Here is a 21064-nt window from a genome sequence, read left to right as displayed (position 1 = left end):
TAGTTGAATGTGCTGACAACAAAATCACACAAAAATTGTCAATGAAAATCAAGTTTAGCAACCCATGGAGGTCTGGATTAGGAGTAACGCTCAAAATTAAAGTAGAAAAACACAATACAGGCTGGTCCAACTTTGATGTAATGTCCTTAAAGCAAGTTAAAATGAGGCTAAGTAGTGTGTGTGTGTGGCCTCCACATGCCTGTATGACCTCCCTACAACACCTGGACATGCTCCTGATAAGGTGGCGGATGGTCTCCTGAGGGATCTCCTCTCAGACCTGGATTAAAGCATCCACCAAATCCACCACAGTCTGTGGTGCAACGTGGTGGATGGAGCGAGACATGATGTCCCAGAGTGCTAAACCACTACAGATGCAATATATTTTGTCCACTGAATCATACGTTAATTATGTTTGCTTTTTTGCCGCTTTCATTGATGGCAGAGAATTCTACGTTGAAAACAGTGAAACAGCGACACTATCCCATAGTGGACATTATTGTGGCCAGGATCGGTACTGCAACATAAAGGCTGTCAGGCACCTTCCTCGTTAGTATAGTGGTGAGTATCCCCGCCTGTCACGCGGGAGACCGGGGTTCGATTCCCCGACGGGGAGGCAACAGCTTTTCCTTTTTTTTTTCGATCATGTAAACAATACACAGGTACATTTAGCAAAGAAAAGAAGAGAGAAAAAAAATACTACACAAAATCTGTTCGCTTAAAATAGCGAATAATGAAGTGATGTCCCGTTTAATATCTGTTTTGCCTTGTTTAGGATTGCAATGCTTCTTGATACTTTGGAAAGAATATATCTTAGGTGAGCTCTCCAGTTAAGTTTTTCATCTATTATTACCCCTAGAAATGTATTTTCACTGACTCTTTCAATATCAACACCATTTATTTATTTAACCTACTATTTACAAATAACACAATTTTAGTTTTATTCAAATTTAATGATTTTGTTTTTAATCAAGCCAGAACTTCTCTTTTCTTACTTCATTAATCATATCATCCAATAAATGCTGCAGATCATCAACAGAGCAGAAGATGTTTGTATCGTCAGCAAAGAATACCATTTTTAATACTTTGGACACTTTACAAATGTCATTAATGTATAAGCTGTAGAATTTTGGGCCCAAAACTGACCGTTGTGGTACACCACAAGCAATGTCCATACATAAGGAGCAACCACCACTTAATTTCACAAACTGCTTCCTGTCACTTAAATAACTCAGGACCCAATTTAAAATTACCCCTTTTGACACCATAATGTTCCAGTTTTCTTATTAATGTATCGTGATCTATAGTGTCAAATGCCTTTGTCAAGTCTATGAATAACCCAGCCACATATTGCTTATTGTTTATGGAATTTGTGATGTATTCTATTGAATCTAATAGTGTCAGTGATGTTGATCTGCTTGATCTGAAGCCGTACTGACTCTCTTTTAGTAGTTTATGTTTATCTATAAATGTTTCCAGTCGGTTGTTAAACAGTTCTTCAAGAATTTTTGAGAATTGAGGTAGTAAAGAGACAGGCCTCTAATTTGTGAAATGGTGTTTGTTGCCAGATTTGTATAGAGGTATAACTTGTGCTATTTTCACTTTTGCTATTGTGAGAAACATAGAATGTGGATTTCTGTTTATCAATGTATCCAGTTTTTCCTGTGCTTTCCCAGGATCAGTGATTGTTCTTGTTCCAGCAGTTACAAAGAATTTATTGAGACTGTTTGCCACATCATCCATATTGTATTCTTCATGGTCATTATCAATGAAATACTTGGGATAGTTCTTTTGTCCAGCCCCATGTTTTATAACACTATTCAGTATTTCCCATAATCTTTTAATATTATTTCTATTTATATCTAATTGCTTCTCATAGTATTCCTTTTTACTATATCTAAGTATATTAATTATTTTTATATCTTTTGTGTCTGATTTCAGCATCTTCAGTTCTCTTTCTTAAGAAATCTCTGTATAGAGCATTTTTCTTTACATGCATTTTGCAGACCTTTTGTTATCCATGTTCAGTCCATATATTTATGTTTCCTACTATATTGCTTTATTGAACAGTTGGTATTGTACAATAATGTAAATATTCTAAGGAATTCTTCATACGTGTCTTATTTATCAGGAGTCCACTTACAGTCTTATTTTCAATGTCATTTGTAAAAATGTTGTCTATGAGAGTTCCACAATGTGATGTGATCCTGGTAGGTCTAGTAATTTTAGGGAATAGGTTCATACAGTACATTGTGTTAATAAATTCCTCAGTGGTTTTATGTTTATTTGGATTTAGCAAATCAATATTGAGATCTCCACAAATGAAAAGTTTTTTGTGAGCTATTTCAGTAAATGTTTCTTCTATCCAGTCTTTAAATGTCTCAATACTACTACCTGGAGCTTTAAGTGCTGTCATTGCTGTCAGCTGTTTTCCATTCACTTTCTATGGGAGTGCTAAACCACTACAGATGTAATATATTTTTATCCACTTTAGTCTTCTGGCACTGTTGAGAGTTTACCAATTATATGTAGTGTTGGGGAGTAACAGAATACATGTACTGGCGTTACGTATTTAAAATACAAAATATGAGTAACTGTATTCTGTTACAGTTACCGTTTACAGTTACTTTGTTGAAATAAATTGATTACACGGCAGTCTTTTCCTGTTTCATATGTTAGGCTATGCCCTTCCTATTTTTGGTAATTCCACCCCGGTGGAAACCCAAACAAAACACGCATTAAGAGGCTCTAATGCCTGGGTCTCAATCTCACGGCCCATGTCACCTCTACTTGCAGCCTGCATAATGACATGAATAAATATATTTTTAAAAATTATAATTCAAAAAATTATTCAATATGAAGGCAATAGGCAGAGTGTTACAGGCATAGCCCTAAAGAATGTAGCCTCATGGGCAGTGTAGTCTGTGCTGCAGGGAGAATGGACTGCCATACCTGTTATATGTCTGTGAGTCTGTTTTTTTGCTTTTTTCGTTGACGGTAGAGAACTCTACGTTGAGGTATCTAGTCATTCTAGTCTCTCTGCCCGCTGTTTAGACGTTTGATACACATAAATAAGTCTGTACAACCTAACGTATCAAAACGGTGAAACAGCGACACTATCCCATAGTGGACATTATTGTGGCCAGGATCGGTACTGCAACATAAAGGTCGTCAGGCACCTTCCTCGTTAGTATAGTGGTGAGTATCCCCGCCTGTCACGCGGGAGACCGGGGTTCGATTCCCCGACGGGGAGGCATTACGTTTTCGTTCTTGGAAATGTTAAAAGTTAGACTGCACATGATGGGAAAGCCCCATATACACTGCTCAAAAAAATAACACAAAAATAAGACCAAATCTTCATCTGCCACTCATCTTGTTGTTCCTTCTGCTCGCTTTGTCACTATGGGGCACAGAGCTTTCAGTCGCTCTGTTCCTTGGCTCTGGAACTCACTTCCTTCAGCCTTAACAAATATAGATTCCCTTTCCTTATTTAAGTCACAACTCAAAACCTACTTGTTTAAACTGGCTTACTCATTTTAATACAGATTTTACTTGTTGTCAAATCGTGTTTTTTTTGTCTTGTTTTTTGTTTTTTTAAATTTGTTGTTTGTGGTTGTATTTTCCTGTTTTTTGTATTTTAATTTATTAGAATGTATTTTAATCTACTGTTTTATTGATGTATTTTTCTCTTTGTAAAGTGACCTTGGGTTTTAGAATGGCGCCCTCAAATAAAATAATAAATATCATTATTATTATTATTAAAAGACATCCTAGATCTGAATGAATGATATATTGTTATTAAATACTGTGTTCTCTATATCTTTATATAGTTGAATGTGCTGACAACAAAATCACACAAAAAATAGCAATGGAAATCAATTTCAATTTCAACAACACTATCCCATAATGGACATTATTGTGGCCAGGATCGGTACTGCAACATAAAAGCTGTTGGGCACCTTCCTCGTTAGTATAGTGGTGAGTATCCCCGCCTGTCACGCGGGAGACCGGGGTTCGATTCCCCGACGGGGAGGCATTACGTTTTCAGTATGAATAGTCCTAAAACAGGGGTGTCCAAAATTTTTTCACTGAGGGCCACATACATAAAAATATAGGAGGGGCTGGGCCACTTACTAGAAATTAGGTATATAACCTTAACTGTAGTGTATTAAAGTTAGAAAAATCATTTAAAAGTGGTCAAATGTGTTATATTGTTGAATATAATTAAAGACAAAACAGCTTTGGTAGCTCATTCTCAGAACAGCAGCAGATTTCTTCTTGGACAGAAGATTTACAGCACAGAGAAAAAACAATGAAGGGGAAAATGGGACGGGTAAATTTCAAGCTTGTTATTTAAGTTCTTAGACTTAGCAACACACCTATTAACGTTCATTTGAAACGGTAATCAACATTAAAAGACTGAACTGGACTTAATAACATGAGTCCATATAATTTTAGTGAATTATTCTGGTGAGTATCAGCTGCGCTGGGTATGTAAATCGAGCCATCCAGCCGCGGTGCTCATCGTACGCCACTCGTGCCAAAAATCCGGACAAATGTCACTTGATCAAGGAGCAGATCTGCATCAGATGAGATCAGCTGACTTTGCGTGTGCGTGCGCTGTGCACAGCGGTGTGTACTCTGTGTGTTAACAACAGTGATGGGAATAACAGCGTTACAAGTAACAGCGTTACTAACGGCGTTACTTTTTTCAGTAACGAGCAGAGATGGGCAGTAACGCGTTACTGTAATCTGATTACTTTTTTCAAGTAACGAGTAATGTAAGGGATTACTATTGCAAAAACGGTAATTAGATTACCGTTACTTTCACGTAGGAACGCTGCGTTACTGCGTTACTAAAACCGTGATTTTTTGCAAGAACGTCTCATGACAGTGACGTAAGCGAGTGCGACGTTCGTGACAACAGCTGTCTGCAGATCATAATATATCGAGTGCGGGACAGAGTGTAGCATGCAGCGTTTAAGGCGTGGAAGTACTGACCTTATTTTGAGTTTGATTCCATAAAAAGTGACAAAAACATTAGTGTCCGTTGTGCGTGGGAAGAAAACTTCTTTTTACAGCGAAACACACCCCTAAACTTCCAAGCAAGCACCGAGTGTACTACGACGTAATGTGAAATTCACAGAGAAACTCGCGGATTCTTCCACTGACCGCTGCAGCACACCTGCACCAGGGTAAACCTCCGCCTACCCCAGTCCTGCTTTACAGGTGAAAATAGAGCAACAGGACCGCTAGTCTTTGATTTTATTTATTTTCTGCTGTGTTTTACTTGCATCTATTTGAAAGAGTGAGTGTAAACACAAAAAAATATTTTATTTTATGTGCTGGAATGTGCAGAAAATAGGTTTAAATGTTAAACAAATTTCTTCCAGTCAGAGAATGTTGCATATAATTTAATTTTTGCTTGATGCATAAAGTTAAAAGATTAAAACTAATAAAACAAGTTTTAAAAAGAGACTTTTCCATTTGATTACATTTTGTATGATGGATTATGCAGAAAAAGTAGAATTGGGCTGAAAGATCTATCGCTTTATCACCTATTCAGGTTGTAAATCGTGTTTTTAAAAAGTAACTAACTAAGTAACTAAGTAATTAATTACTTTTGAAAATAAGTAATCAGTAAATTAACGGGATTACTTTTTGGGGGAAGTAATCAGTAATTAGTAACTGATTACTTTTTTCAAGTAACTTGACCAACACTGGTAATGAGTAATCTAACTAATTACTATTCCTATCGTTACAACGGCGTTACAGTTACTAACAAGGAAACGCGGTCCGTTACTATTTTTCAACAAACAGACGGTTGAAGCTGTGTTCAGCTTACCGCATCTTATATCAGTTGCACGGAAGTAGCTGTAAGTAATCTGGACGCTACAGCTTTAAGCAGCTGCGCGCTCCCGCAGACGCTAATCACGATCACTGTCTAGCACAACACCTGGAGCTAAGGAGGCAAAACAATCGCATGAGTGCTGCTGTTTGACTGAGGAAGAATAAAGTAGTCATAAGTCAATCACATGACCACTTAAAGACAAAGCAACAAGGTGACAGTTTTTAAATTGTGTCGATAGGCCACGTAAAACCAGAGTCATGATAAACAATATATACGCGGCGTTTTTCCCTCAATAGTTTCGCCACGTTAGCGCTAGCAAGCACTCTCTGCTTATGAGCAAAAAAACAAAACAAAAAAAAGTTTTAGGAGTGACGGTGAGAGAAAGAGAGAGGGAGAGAGGGAGAGAGCAGGAAAAGAGAGAGAGCGAGTTTTGAGATGTGAGATTTGTGACGTTTAGCGTGTTTGGAGTGTGTAGTTAATGTGTTGTCTTGTGTAGTTAGTGTGTAGTGTTGTGGATAGTTTTGTGTTGTGTGTCAGAACAATGAGGCGACTGCTGTCTCCAGGTAGAAACAGGAGTGATACACCTGCTGCTGTCAGACCTGCAGGTATCAGGCTGTGATGTTCTCCTTTATAGTGGACAGAAATGATTTTTTTGGAGTGGCACAAATAATTTGTGTGGCATCTTATTGAAGAACAGCTGATTGTTCTTTAAATAGTTTGAAATGGTTATTTAAAAAAGGGGTAAAAAGTAAATGGATGCAAATAACTTTGTTGTTTGCAAAACTTGTGCATAGGATTTTAAAATTGACAATTAATATTTGCATTTGAAGTTATGAAATATGATTCATTAAACATGTTTATGGTTGTTACAGTAAAAATAACTTTTTCTACTGTGATTTTATGTTTTTTGTCTGATTTTAGATCAATTCTGGTTATACAGTATGACAAAATGAGAACATAACTGTAAATTCAGGCACGTGAGGTTGCGCTAAAAAGAATGATACCAAACAAGGCAAAGTAAATAGTTGTTAAAGGTAAAATGTGGAGAGAAAATCAAGAGTAGTAAAAAAAATGGCCAATTATACCCTGGACGCCAGGGGGTTAAACGTTCTTTGTTTTTGTTTTTTTAAGTAACGCAATAGTTACTTTTCCAAGTAATTAATTACTTTTAGAATATTGTAACTCAGTTACTAACTCAGTTACTTTTTTGAAGAAGTAACTAGTAACTATAATTGAATTACTATTTCAAAGTAACTTGCCCAACACTGGTTAACAAGAAAAACGCATATAAGAAAGTGGTGCGCAAAAGCAGGATAGTGACAGAATTGATGCGCATTATTGATATTTGAAGCATGTGTACCTGCACATGCATGCTTATTAACACACGGGTACTGTGGAATATATTTTTTACTCACCTAAAGTGCTCGTGCTCTCGTCCACTCCCCGCAAAAAAAAAATTAGCAGCTGTGCGGTGTCTGTGGCATCAGTGCTCGGATCGCATGCGATGGAGTAAAAATCAAAAGCACAGCTTTATCAGACAGTTGCAGTTTAATGTTGGCTGACAGTCTTCAGTGCGTGGCACAACTGTAGTTCTGGACATGCTGACATTGTTGAAGTCCTGCACTTTTTTCGGGCACATTATTTCGGTGACTTTAACGAGGCAGCGTTTTATGAGGTCTCCATCTGAAAAAGGCTTGCCATGTCTTGCGATGAGTTGGGCGACCTCATAGCTGCTATTGGAGCCTTTTCCTGGACAATTTGAGCACGAAAAAAATACTGTTGCTGACCCCGCATGATAGCTAGCATTTGCTTTAATTTCTGCTCTCGCTCAGCACCAGTGTAGGATGCATAGGCCTGATGTTTGGTTTCATAATGACGTCGTACATTATACTCTTTCATAACTGCCACAGTTTCAGTGCAGATCAAACAGACACACGTCCCCTTTAATTCTTTGAAGAAATATTCACTCCCCCCGTGTCTGAAATTTTCTGCATTCACTTTCTACCTTCTGCTTCTTTGGTTCTGCCATGTTTGGTAACTTGGGGTAAATTTCTTCTGTGATTGTCCTTTTTGGTAGAGCAACTGCCTTGATTAACAGTAGCTCCCCCTGGTGTTAAAACTAAGAAGTGCAATACACTCAAGCAAAAGTTGAAGTGCGGGCTATTTTCTATTCTATTTATAAAATTACTTGAGGGCCAATTAAAAATGGACCGCGGGCCAACGCCGGACTTTGGACACCCCTGTCCTAAACCGTTTATTCTGCACTGACCCCTTTCCAGGGCTGACTCTAGGATTTGGTGGTCCTAAACAAGATTTTACATGTAGCCCCAAAACTCTTTACGCACAGCACTTTGAGTGCACAGGTAGAATAGAAAAGTGCTATATAAGAACTAGTCCATTTACCATTTAGATCCACCAAATCATGCACACTGCAAAGACCCCAGTACATACCTCTGCAGATTCAGTTATGTCGGAGAAAGCTGTAGAAGCCTGTGGTGCCTCAGTAAAGTCCTCAGCTATGTTCGGGGAGGGAGTAGATGACTCTGAAGTTTTGGATGATGTCAGCAGTCATGTCAGCTGTGGTAGATGTGCTTGTTGCATCAGAAACTCCAAAATACTCCAGTAATGACCCTGAGAATTTTATACATTAGATTATTATTTTTATACACAGGGTGGATGAAATTAAATAGGCATATTACATGAATTAGGGCTATACTTTATACTTTCGTCATGTTTAACGATTAACTGATACTGTGAATGTAAGCGACAGCGATTTACAGCCCGAAAAGTTACATAAATATAAAATAATTCAGAATCATGTGATCTTTGCTTAAAGTGGTGATTATTAAGTGATTATTAAAGGCGACATGCTGCGTTTTTCCTCGAGTTTGATTGAGGAGAAATCATCCTTTCAGGACGGCCAGGTGAACCACGCCCTGACAGCGGCGATGAGGATGGTGATGAAGGAATATCTGATTCTGGTCACACAGCTGGAACACCGCCAGCAACAGAAGCTCTGGTTCTACATTCAGCCCACGATGCCCATGGTGGAGGAAGTCTCTTTGGTCGTGGATCTCCACTTCTGTGTGAAAGACGTACACACGATACCATGATATCTTAGTGAACTAGAGACCCTAATATTTGATGTACTTCCATTAGTTAAAGAATTAAACTGTTAGTGCGTTTATTAAAATAAATTATGTTTTCTGCTGTTTTCACATCATCATAAACAGTAGGTTGATTTATATTAATTTTTCACTAACAGATACTTAAACTAAGGCTAGTTCCTCTTATTTTATTTTAATTAGGTTTTTTTAGTTCACAAATTCTTTTCAATTAGTTTTAATTCTTTATCAGAAGTTTATCTTTATTTGTATTTTAGTTAACTAAAATTGTTTGGGTTCTTTTTTTTTACATCTAATTTTAGTTTTTTGTTTAGTTTTAGTTAACTATAATAACCTTGGTCAGCATCATAGTAGCTGCAGTTAATCTACAAACTTATACATAAGCAGACATCTACCCGGGTTCAAGTACAGTAACAAAAGCAGTATTGTGATTTTAGAGAAAATGCCTGTTTTATGATTGATAGATTTTTGCGAAATTGATTTTTAAAAGTAGTTATTATATTCCTTTTTGTATTACAATTCGACTTTCAGCCCCAGCATTAAGATATTATTACCTATTAACCTAATCTTATTTGAAATATTATTTTTGTGAGATTTTGAAACTTCTGCATTATCAATGTTGATTTTTTTCTCCTTGACAAACATGAATAAATTGCACAATACATTTCATAAGCAATACTTTGCACAAAAGAGCCAAAATGTTACAACTTTTAACTAATATATGTGAAATTATATTTAATTTATTTTTTTATTTGTCAGAATATTCAATATACACTCCGGTTTAAATAAATAAATAAATACATAATTTTCTGGCTATTTTTGTATGGTCAGGCGTCACAAGGTCACTGACCTGTAGGGGTCAGTGTGGCGCCGTCACTTCGCTGCTGGAGAAGAAGAAGAATTTGATAGTAGTGGGCGCGTTTGCTATCTGCCCCGGTAAACGCTGCAGAAAGGCGAGTGCCAGGTAGAGTGATGACTTCAGACTCTAGTTAAACCTGTAACAGGGCTTCATGTTACTGAGTTACGTTGTTATTTGCTTTTATGGCATTTCATGTTTCACTTGGCTCAGAGAGCTACTAGATAGCATCCCCCTGCTGTAGCAGGCTAACTAGCCAGCTAGCGTAAACAACTGTTAGCTCTGCATCACCACTGAAAGACAGGATGTCATAAACATACAGCCGTTAAACCCTCAACTAAGCTTCATCTGATGTTTGTCAGTGTGAGCCGGCAGCTCTGATGTTCATATCCATTGTGACCGCCTGAGCGAAATTCTTTCTCTTTATTTCTGCCCTCTCCTACAAAGTAAAACCTCTTTGTCGTTATGGCAGCTGCGGGAGCCATGAGCGAGTTCAGGATCCACCACGACGTGAACGAACTGCTCAGCCTACTTCATGTGCGAGGCGGCGACGGAGCAGAGGGCTACATAGACCTGCTCCAGAAACACAGGACCCCCTATGTCACCACCACAGTGTCCGCGCACAGTGCCAAGGTGGGCTATACTGTACTACACTGTGCTTCACTGCAGTGCTTTTCATGGCTCATCAGTTGATAATTTAGTTTTTAATTAGCATCTGTCCTCTTATCAGACACGCAGTCACACTACAGCAGACAAAGGCTCTCTCAGAAGGAGTGTTTTTCTGCACTTGGCACCATAGTAATGTTTGTTAACTCCTCCCAGAGACATTAATCTCGCAGTTAACTTTAGCAAAATCCCAAATGCATCATTATGACCGGCTGTCCTTCCAGATTGCACATGTACTAATGAGTACAGGGAGTTTGGTGAGGAGGCAGAAGGAGTACTTTAAGATTCTTATGAATGAAGAAAATGAGGAGAGAGGATGATGGGATAGATGGGGGACAGGTAGGAAATCAGGAAGTGCAGAGGATTAGTAAGGAGTAAGTGAAGGCGACAATGGATGGATCAAGAGTGAAAAGGCTCTTGGTTCAGATGACATACCTGACATACCAATGACAGAGTATTGAAGTTAATCTTGTAGAGTGAAAGGATGCCTGGGGAATGGAACGTATGGCTTCACACCAAGAAAGAGCAGTACAGATGGGATGCTTGTTTTGAGAATGTTGATGGAGAAGTGTAGAGAAGTTCAGAAAGAACTGAACTGTGTGTTTTTGTAGATCTAGAGAAAGTATATGATAAGGTACTAAGACAGGATTTGTGGTAATGCATGAGGAAGTCAGGATTAGTTGAGAAGTCTGTCAGGGATGTAATCCCACCCCCACCTTGAGCCCCTTTTCTTGTTTGCAGTGGCGATCACTTCCCTAACGCTAAAGTTTTATAACTTACTCTTAGTTAAACACCCAATGTTCGCAACAGATATGTTTCTTTGAATATTTTATTCATATTGCATGTTGTGTCACTTTCAGGTCAAGTTAGCAGAGTTTTCTAAAACCCCGGAGGATTTCTTGAGGAAATATGAGGAGCTTAAGTCCAAAAATGTTCGGAACCTCGACCCTTTGGTGTATCTGCTCTCCAAACTCTGTGAGGACAAAGAGGTAATGCCTCATTTACATGCTGCTTTTCATCTGGTTCTTTTTGTCATAGAGTCCAAATATTTCTATACTTCCTGGTCTAAAATCACAATTATTTCCTTATTATTAATGTTGAAAAGTAGTTTAAAAAATGTAATCTACTCCAGACACTGTACACAGCAAAAGTAAGAAATTTGCTGATTTATGTCCCTCCATCAGAGAGTTGGTTGATAAAATACTTGAATCTAATTTTGCATCCCTGTCTTGATATTGTTTTGCAGACCCTCCAGTTTCTGCAGCAGAATGCTAAAGAGAGGTCGGAGTCTTCAGCAAACACCACCTCAACCACGACAACCAGTTACTCTCTGCCTCAAACCAGCACCAAGATGTCCATGCAGGAGCTGGACGAGCTGCGTAAGAAGCTTGGCAATGTAACAGCGAGCTCCAACGCTCCTCTGGTGAGCATCTCTTACTCAGATGTTACTGATCTGAAGGTTAGATTAGCCTGTGAAACTCTACAGGACAGGTTGGAGCTAAAATAAGTTCAGCTAGAAACTTAATTAAGATAGGATGTATTTATTGGTCGATTTTATATATGGAAACAGATTCAGATAGTTTTTGTTCTTTTGGCTCTGTGTGATGTCAAAGAGAGCGCAAAGTTCCAACCACCTGCTGGTCAAATAATTTTTGAGGGGCAGTCACTCAGAGGAAAGTGGGTTTGAAGATGGGGGAGCTAAAACAGTTTGGTTCAAACAGTTAATGAGCTGGGAAGCTGCACAAAGGCCCAGTATAAGATAAAGAAGGCTTATTTTGGACTGTGAGTCATACAAGGCTGCTCTCTGGAGTACTACAATTAAGATGAGTTGGAGGTTCACAGAGATGGTCCTTTTTAAGTTTCAGAATATTTGTTCATAGAGCTATTCAGGTTTCTTTTTCTTAAAGTAGATCAGATCAGAGATGATGAATCTCAGGCTAATAAAGGGGATAAAAAGGATTAAAAAAGCTCTCATTCACATTAGATTCTCATTGTATTTCACATAGGAGTGATTAGACATGCAGATGATTTGTTTTTGGCCACTTGGGCTCAGCAGAAAGATCCTAACATCCTTTTTTCTGAATAAAAAGCTGCCTTGATCAATAGTTTAATCTAAAGGTTAGAAGGGTCAGTCTATTTCTATTGATAAATATTAAATTAAATTTCACTCGGTTTACCATCTGCTGCTTTTAAATCCTGAGTTTCTTTGTTTTTGGAATTCGCCTGCAGCCGGCTGAAGTCACACGGAAGATGCTGAGGGACAAACACAACAAGAAGAACCCCACCCAGCCCAACCCCGTCTTCCCCAATTGGGTGTATGATCGTCCAGCTCTCATCGGAGACTTCATCACCAGCCCCACCCCTCAAGGAGAACCAGCTGTGCCCGTTGGTAAGTTGGTAAATTTACACATTCACAAGTGCAGCATGGAGTCTAAATATAGTCCCCCTGTGCGTATTGATGTGGTTGCTGTCCGTGGTCAGGTACGCTGCCTCTGGGGACGCAGGAACAAGCTCTGGTGGAGGATCTGCTGTTTGTGCTGATTGGAGTCGACGGGCGAGACATCACCGCTCAGCCGGTGCTGGGGCGGCAGAACCGCTCCTTCATCGTTGATCCAACACTGGACATGTCTGTCAAAGAGCTTGTCAACAGAATATTACCGGTCGCTTCATACTACTCCACTATAACACGGTAAGAGCGTAGACTGTGCCCGGTATGAGCTACTGCTAACAAGCTTAAGTTCACAAATGCACATAATCACTAATGAGTTTTCCAGATGAACTACTAGGACCCTCAAGGTTGATGCAATGCAAAAGAAAAACCCAACAGCATCTCTTGTAACTAAAATGTTTACTTCACATCAGCTTTGAGTTTTTAGAATAACCTTGAATCGAAGCTTCAGTTCAGTGACTGCAGTTAACAAAGGTTAGTGACTCAGCTGTCACTCAAAAAAGCCACACACCTGACTTTAAGCTTTATTAAACTATAAATGGATGTACAAAGAAAAGAGAAGAAAATCATACTGTAGAGGTTTTAGGTTATTACATGAGGAAATTTGCTTTAGAGATCAGTTTTTGTAGCTGTAAAGTTGGAAATTTTAAAAGTCTTTTTTCAGCCCTCCAGGTTTCTGCATGGGTAAAAGAGGCAAATATCAGAGTACCTCCAGTCCTGAATATCTGTTCACAAAACAGTTTTTAAATTTTTTAAATTAAATTTTCTAACTTTAATTTCCAAATGTCTTAAAATGTGCTGCATGTGTTTTTTTGCATTATCTTTGAAAGGTTTATTTATATATATTATTTAGACATCTGATTCTATGTATGATATGTGCGCCTTAAATACAAAGTATATATTTTAACTGGTCTCTTGAGTCCTTTTATCTATTTTCTGTTGCTCTTTTGCATTAATGTCATGTTTAATGATTGATATCAATGGGAGTCACAGTGATTTAGAGCTTGAAAAAAGTGACATAAATATCAAATAATTCAGAATCATATGATCTTTGCTTAAAGGGTCTAAAAGAGATTATGTGTTATAAGATTATTAAAGGTGATGTGTTGCATTTGCCCTCCAGGTTCATTGAGGAGAAATCATCCTTCGAGTACGGCCAGGTAAACCACGCCCTGACGGCGGCGATGAGGACGCTGATGAAGGAATATCTGATTCTGGTCACTCAGCTGGAGCATCTCCAGCGGCAGGGCCTGCTGTCCCTGCAGAAGCTCTGGTTCTACATCCAGCCCACCATGCGCACCATGGAGATACTGTCATCAATCGGTAAGAAACTGAAGATGATGCATGGTTGTTGTTTGCAGCCATGATGAATTAAAAGTTGGCAAAGAAACATTGAAAGAAGGATGAGTTAGGGGCGCCGTGATCAGTAAAAGATTTGCTGGTGTTCTGGCACCATCCTGGTGCAAAAGGAGAACAAGTTGCAAACCAGAGGGTGGAGAAAGTCTCTTGAGAATAGAGTGCTACTTCTCCTTTGCCAGGGTGGACTTGATTTAGTGCAATGTATAACTTAAAGTTGGATGTTTATAGATTTGGGGATCTCTGCTTCTGCATACCAGCAGTTTATTGAATTACAAGCCCTAAAATTTCATCTGCTTCTAAACGGTCTTCAGATGTTGTTTAAAATAAGCATAAAAATGTTTAAACATATGTTTCACAAAGCAGATATTAAGAAAAGATGTTGATCTGTTGTAGAGATATAGAGCTGAATTTGCAGATTAGTGGTGAGGAGGAGTTCTGAATGTTTTCAATTTGTAAAAGTTAGTTTGTGGGTCACAGGTCGTAGAAGACCTGCAGTCTAAGCTTCTTTAAATGAGCACCAGAGAGTTCATTTGACTGGAAGGCGATCTGACCCACTTTATAAGAGAATGCAGCACATCAAACCGGGTCTAGATTCACCAACGCACCAACACAAACAACACTGAACACTTTGAAAATGCCTGATTAGTGTGGAATCTCACCTATTATAAAACAGATATTTAGTTAAATTATGCTTTCTGTTGTGTTCACAGCGTCCTCCGTGGACAAAGGAGAGTGTATGGGAGGGTCAACGTTGAGCCTTCTCCATGACAGAACCTTCAATTACACCGGTGACAGCCAGGCTCAGGAGCTGTGTCTGTACCTCACCAAAGCAGCCAGCGTCCCGTACTTTGAGATCCTGGAGAAGTGGATCTACAGGGGCATCATCAAGGATCCGTACAGGTTCAGCTGCTCCCAGAGTTTTAACTCTGAATAATGTGTGTTGTAAAATTTTAAGCTCATATTTTGTGTCTCCACAGTGAGTTCATGGTGGAGGAGCACGAGCTGCAGAAGGAGAAGATTCAGGAAGACTACAATGACAAGTACTGGGATCAGAGATACACCATTGTGCAGCATCGGATTCCCTCCTTTCTACAGAAGATGGCAGACAAAATACTAAGCACAGGTAAAAACAGAACATTTAAGACTTGTTGAACATAAAATGGGAATCCTTTAGGCGATGTTGAGATGTGCTATCGTGCAGGGAAATATCTCAATGTGGTGCGGGAGTGTGGCCGGGACGTGACGTGTCCTGATGCTAAGGAGGTGCTGTACACCCTGAAGGAGAGGGCCTACGTGGAGCAGATAGAGAAAGCTTACAATTACGCCAGCAAAGTGCTTCTGGACTTCCTCATGGAAGAGAAGGAGCTGGTCTCACGTCTGAGGTGAGTATTTAATGGTTATTGGATATTTTGTGGTGAGAGGATGAGATGATGTGTGACCAGTTTGTTCTGTTATATTTGACACACACAGAACTAAATTATTGTCAAGATTAAAACTGTGAATTTTGAAGTCAGTGTCTAGTGTTAGGGCTGGGCTATTTCTGTAGCTTCCAGTGGTTATGAAAACAAGATAACCTGGATGAGACGGTTACTTTTTGCATCCATTTTTGTTTCAACTTGTTTTGTCTTGTTATAATAACTCAAATATACCTTTTGGCTTCGCTGTGGTGCATTTTCAGCCCAGATTTACTCACAGTTTAGTTCAGCTTAAGCTAAGATGACTTAAACTGATACTTTGGTCAAAAAAGATCCCTCTAGAAAACATTAGTCTTAAAAAGAGGTTCTCCTGGGTCTCTATTGTTCTTTGTGTGGTTACTGTAAAGGTTTCTATAGATGCACAAGTTTTATTGACTTAAAATACAACTGGTTAGATTTGATCTTAATCTAAATGTAAATACATTTTCGACTGAGGTGACTATTATGCTATATATGATTTCAGTAATTTTTACAAATGTGCCAGATTTAAGTGTAAACAATTTAAATCTGGCACATTTATAAAAATGTAAACAAGCAGGTAAGACGGCTTTAATTTAAACCTGCTGTGTAAAACCAACCAGCAGGTGAAAAGCTCACTTTTCTTTATGTTTAAGCTTGTTAAACAGTCTGATGAAGGATTTCTTCCTTCATCATTCATGCATTTTCTTTACTTGTGGTACCAAGACAAAATTACGATAGTGACATTAACGTTAGTCTGTTTGCTTCTGATGTGAAGTCAAAGCCAGCGGCCGGCCAATCAAACTGCACTTTTGTTTGTGTTTTTTATTTTATGTTATGTTTAAGCCTATGATTATTTTATGAAGTGGTTTGATCATTTCAAATGTCTGTTCTCTCTTGTGTCAGATCAATCAAGCACTACTTCCTGATGGACAAAGGAGATTTCTTTGTGCACTTCATGGACCTGACGGAGGAGGAGATGAAGAAGCCGGTGGACGACATCGTTCCTCCCAGACTGGAGGCTCTCCTGGAGCTGGCTCTGAGGATGAGCACGGCCAACACGGACCCTTTCAAGGATGACCTGAAGGTGGGGGAAGTGTCTGTCTAGTTTGGATTGTAAAATGTGAACAATTAGCTGGTCTGACCTTCCTCGCCTGTCCACAGATCGACTTAATGCCTCACGATGTCATCACTCAGCTGCTGCGAGTGTTGGCCATTGAGACCAAACAAGAGAAGGCCATCATCAACGCCGATCCGCCAGACGTGGCCCTCAGCGGGCTCGAGGCCTTCTCCTTCGACTACATCGTCAAATGGCCGCTCTCGCTCATCATCAACAGGTTCAGAGCTCCAGTGGATCTTATCCCAGATAAATACATCTGAAGATATTTATTAATCCGTGAATTGTGATAAAATATAAAAAATACACGCTGTAAAATAAACAAAAAAATGAGATGGTTAAAAAAAAAAAAGACGAAAAATATTGGTTTTAGTTTGACTGAATTAAATGTGTTAAAAGTAGGAAATCACAAGACCAACCTGTTTATTTAGAAGCGCTAACGTTTGCATTATTTATCCAGGAAAGCACTGACGAGGTACCAGATGTTGTTCAGACACATGTTTTACTGCAAACATGTTGAGCGGCTGCTGTGCAACGTTTGGATCAGCAACAAAGACTTCAGGCAGTACTCCTTACACTCTGCCAAATGGTGAGCCGCCACGAATCTGAGGTGACTTCCTGTAAAAGTTTCAACCAGTAGAACGTTCTCACTTTTGTTCTTACCACCTGTGTGCAGGTTCGCTGCCGCATTCGCCCTCCGACAGCGAATGCTCAACTTTGTGCAGAACATCCAGTACTACATGATGTTTGAGGTGATGGAGCCCACCTGGCACATCATGGAGAACAACCTGAAAACGGTGAGTGATTAAAGAAGGACCCCCGAGGAGCACTGAGAAGAAGACGTGCCGGTTTCAGGGAAAATGTGATCTTAAGTTGTTTTTCTTTTCTTCTTTCTGCAGGCTTCAAACATCGATGATGTGCTTTGCCATCACACCAGCTTCCTGGACAACTGCCTAAAGGACTGCATGCTGACCAACCCCGAGCTGCTCAGGATCTTCTCCAAGCTCATGTCTGTCTGCGTCATGTTCACAAACTGCATGCAGGTATTTCCACAACTGCATGAAACCAGAGATAATGAAGTCACAGCCTCAAAAATATAGTATTTGGTTACAGCGCTCTTTGATTCATGAAACTAAAGTAAATTAATGTATTTAAGCTTAAACCCTTCCAAAACACTGCGGCACACACATTTTTAAATTGAAGCGTTCTTAGTTTGAATTTCATTCAAAGAGCCACATGTCTGCCTTTAAGCTGTTTAGCCACGGTGGATAATAAAGTCTGCAGACTTCTGATAAAATGTGAAGTTTTTGTGTGGGTAAATAGGAGAAGAGATCACTTTTGATCTTGTCAGATTATAACACATATTCCAACATGCTTTTTGGAGACTTGATGAAACCCAGACATGTGAAGAATATGAGATAGCTTTTTGCAAATTTAGTTTGGGCGCCTGCAGCTTTTCTGTGACCATCGACTCAGAGCCTCATCGACGTAAAAATCTGGATGCAGAATTGCACAAAAGCCTCAGCAGGCATGTTTCATTGATAAAAATGAAACATGCCTGCAATAAAATTATTGTGCAGCGTCTATGGGACCTTCACTGTACTCAGATTATTGTTCATTTTTATAGCCGGATAAATGTTCATTTTTCCTTTTATTTGAACATTGTTTTACAACTATGTTATAAGTAAGCTACGAAAAACCTGAAAATGAAACAAACAGATGTGTTTTTGCCCTTTTTTTCCCCCCTCCTCTGCTGATGAAGCGTTTCACACAGAGCATGAGACTGGAGCGCCTCTCCATGGAGCAGGGGACGATGGATGAGCCCTCCGCTCAGAGCGAGCAGGCCGACGAGCCAGAGAAAAAGAAGCTGACCACGAAGGTACAAAGCATCCATCACCACAGCCTCCCCTCTGAGAAACACATACTGGAATAGAGAGGCTGTAAACCTTAGTAAATCAGGCTTTGTTCATTCATCCTCCTAAAATTTTCATTGTATGTTTGTTTGTCGTCCTTTCCTCTTGGCTGCTGCTTCAGTTTTTAGCCGATCACGCCGACTCCCTCCAGACCGACGCCAGCTTCGAAGCCACCATCAGCAAGTTTGACAGCAACTTCAGCATGCTGCTGCTGGACCTGCTGGACAAGCTGAGCATCTACAGCACCAACGACTGCGAGCACAGCATGATCAGCATCATTTACAGGTACGCCTGTCAGCATTACAGAGGACGTTTGTAATAGGGTTTAAATTCCAAAGCAAACCTTTTTTTTTCTTCATGCCATCACACAGGCTCAAAGCAGTTGCTGTACTATTCATTTGCATGGAAATGAAGCTGAATGTCAATTTTCTCTTTGCATTCACTAACAGTTGTTAACATAATAACCAGAACAGTTTTGTAGGTGGCTTTTGTTAAGATAGCATTTTTTAGACTCTTAGCCTGCTCCAATGGGGATTAAAAAAATTATCATGCCCATTTAAAAACAAAGGTTCTGGGTCATGTGATCACCTTAAAGGTACTTATCATAATTTTCTTTAAAAATAGTTTTAAAAAATCTTGTATGAACTAAACCACAGAGTTTGAAAAGACATCTACTCCGGGTTTATGTCTGTATTGTGTTGAAGAGACATCAGCTGATGTTGAACTTTTTGTAATACCACTTTGCACCACAAGATGGTGCAGTGAGTCACCGTTGCCTAGTGTAGTTCTTCGGACACATACAACTATAATTTGATCTTCAGTGGGCCGGACGACTAAACCTTCCCCTCTAGTGCAGAAAAGTTTAAATGTATTTTGAAAGCATGAATCAAACAGAGCTGCTGAGCATAAAACTCAGGTTTCATCTTCCTGCAGAAAAGCTGCTGTTTTAAATCAGTCAGCACATATTTTCTGTTATTCGATTAAAATACTACAAGTGAAAACACCTCTTTTTCTTTTGTTTAATTTTGTTTAATGGTATGTATTATTTATTGGCTTTATATTTGTGAGTAACTGCAATTTTGAGATCTTTTAAAGCCACTGGGCTGGAATTGGACCCTTTGACTGGCCAAGGCTGACCCTTGGGCCTCTCATTTTACATTGCTGAGATCAGTCATTTAGAGCACACGCTTATTTAAAAATGCAGAATATCGAAAGCTAACAGCAGCACACATCTGAAGGCTCTACAATAATTACAGAAGGTACCTTAAATTTATACTGAAGTTTCACCATCAGGGGGCAGCGTTTACAAATCCATAAGATTTGCTTTTTCTGGACCTCAGCTTTAAATATGAAATCTGGTTAAAAAAAAGTTTTTCCTCACTGCAACATCTTCTGGTATAAAATCATATTACACAAAAGTACAGCCCAACCCCAATTCAACTTCAGGTTATGTCTCTTTAACACGATACGTAGGATTTATGAACATAAAGGCAAAATAGTTATTTCTTTGCATCTTGTTGATATCATCAGTTAAGTTTTTAAATGCAGAAATGTACCTTAAAGTACCATTTAAACACTTTTCAGTGATAACATCTGCTTTTTTGAGGAATAGCAAATTTTTTGGACTGTAATAAAATGAATTTTATTTGAAACAAAAGGTGTTTCATCATATTCACTCTGATGATTCCTCAGGCTGGACTTTAACGGCTTCTACACTGAGCGGCTGGAGAGGATGGCCATCGAGCGCAGTCAGAAGGCAGCGGCGTAGCCTGTCGTCGCTTCCTGTGAATATGCAGTAATAAAAGTTTCATCATGCCTGCTCATCAGTCCAACTGCCCAGATAGTCACGATTCAAAGAGCTGAGACGACGTCAGCGTGTATGTTTGTTCATATATATATAAAATTTCTGTATTAACTGTAGAGTCATTCATGTCTGCAGTGTCATTTAAGTGCTTCAGCTCTGAAAATGTGAGGAGTCCCTACTTATGGGTAACTTATTGTACCTGTAAATTTATGAAAATGTATGTTTGTATTGAACTTAATTAAAACAAAATTGTACTGAATAACTTTGGTCTCTTGACCTCTGCCTTAACTGGTTTTTATCAGCAGTGAGCAACAAAGAAACCAGTATGAACACTCCCTGATGATGTTAGCCACAGAAACATGACTCATACAGGAAGTGTGGTAACTTCACAATAAAACCTTCTCTGGAAATTTTTGTTACAAATCTAGAATCGATTTAAAATGTCTGAATAACTCATTATTCAGGGTTTCAAAAAGTCAAAAAACTAGTGGAGA

General features: G+C 39.1%; 1 protein-coding gene and 3 non-coding genes across 5 annotated transcripts; all 4 read left to right on the top strand.

Moving 5' to 3' along the window:
- The first annotated feature begins 541 nt into the window (after positions 1-541).
- Positions 542-613, top strand: trnad-guc (transfer RNA aspartic acid (anticodon GUC)). The gene has a single exon. It is a non-coding gene; the product is annotated as a tRNA-Asp (tRNA).
- A 2565-nt stretch (positions 614-3178) lies between these two features.
- On the top strand, positions 3179-3250 carry trnad-guc (transfer RNA aspartic acid (anticodon GUC)). Its single transcript has one exon. It is a non-coding gene; the product is annotated as a tRNA-Asp (tRNA).
- Positions 3251-3958: 708 nt separating this feature from the next.
- Positions 3959-4030, top strand: trnad-guc (transfer RNA aspartic acid (anticodon GUC)). Its single transcript has one exon. It is a non-coding gene; the product is annotated as a tRNA-Asp (tRNA).
- Positions 4031-9784: 5754 nt separating this feature from the next.
- tubgcp2 (tubulin gamma complex component 2) lies at positions 9785-20829 on the top strand. 2 transcript variants are annotated; one of them, XM_005453732.4, is made up of 18 exons: positions 9785-9937; positions 10302-10462; positions 11356-11484; positions 11742-11918; positions 12725-12884; positions 12977-13184; positions 14068-14267; positions 15014-15203; positions 15281-15426; positions 15505-15685; positions 16643-16823; positions 16901-17073; positions 17314-17442; positions 17530-17650; positions 17753-17896; positions 18616-18732; positions 18888-19051; positions 20459-20829. In XM_005453732.4, exons 2-18 carry the CDS (start codon positions 10313-10315, stop codon positions 20532-20534), a joined length of 2646 nt encoding a protein of 881 aa, XP_005453789.1. In that variant the 5' UTR covers positions 9785-9937; positions 10302-10312; the 3' UTR covers positions 20535-20829. The 2 variants fall into 2 exon arrangements, with proteins under 2 accessions (XP_005453789.1, XP_003448685.1); XM_003448637.5 differs by having other exon boundaries at positions 9841-9926.
- Positions 20830-21064: the final 235 nt, after the last annotated feature.

This window comes from Oreochromis niloticus, linkage group LG8, assembly GCF_001858045.2.
Source record: "Oreochromis niloticus isolate F11D_XX linkage group LG8, O_niloticus_UMD_NMBU, whole genome shotgun sequence".
Lineage (NCBI taxonomy): Eukaryota > Metazoa > Chordata > Actinopteri > Cichliformes > Cichlidae > Oreochromis > Oreochromis niloticus.
The sequence above is the reverse complement of the archived record's forward strand: the minus strand, read 5'-3'. Positions and strand labels throughout refer to the sequence as shown.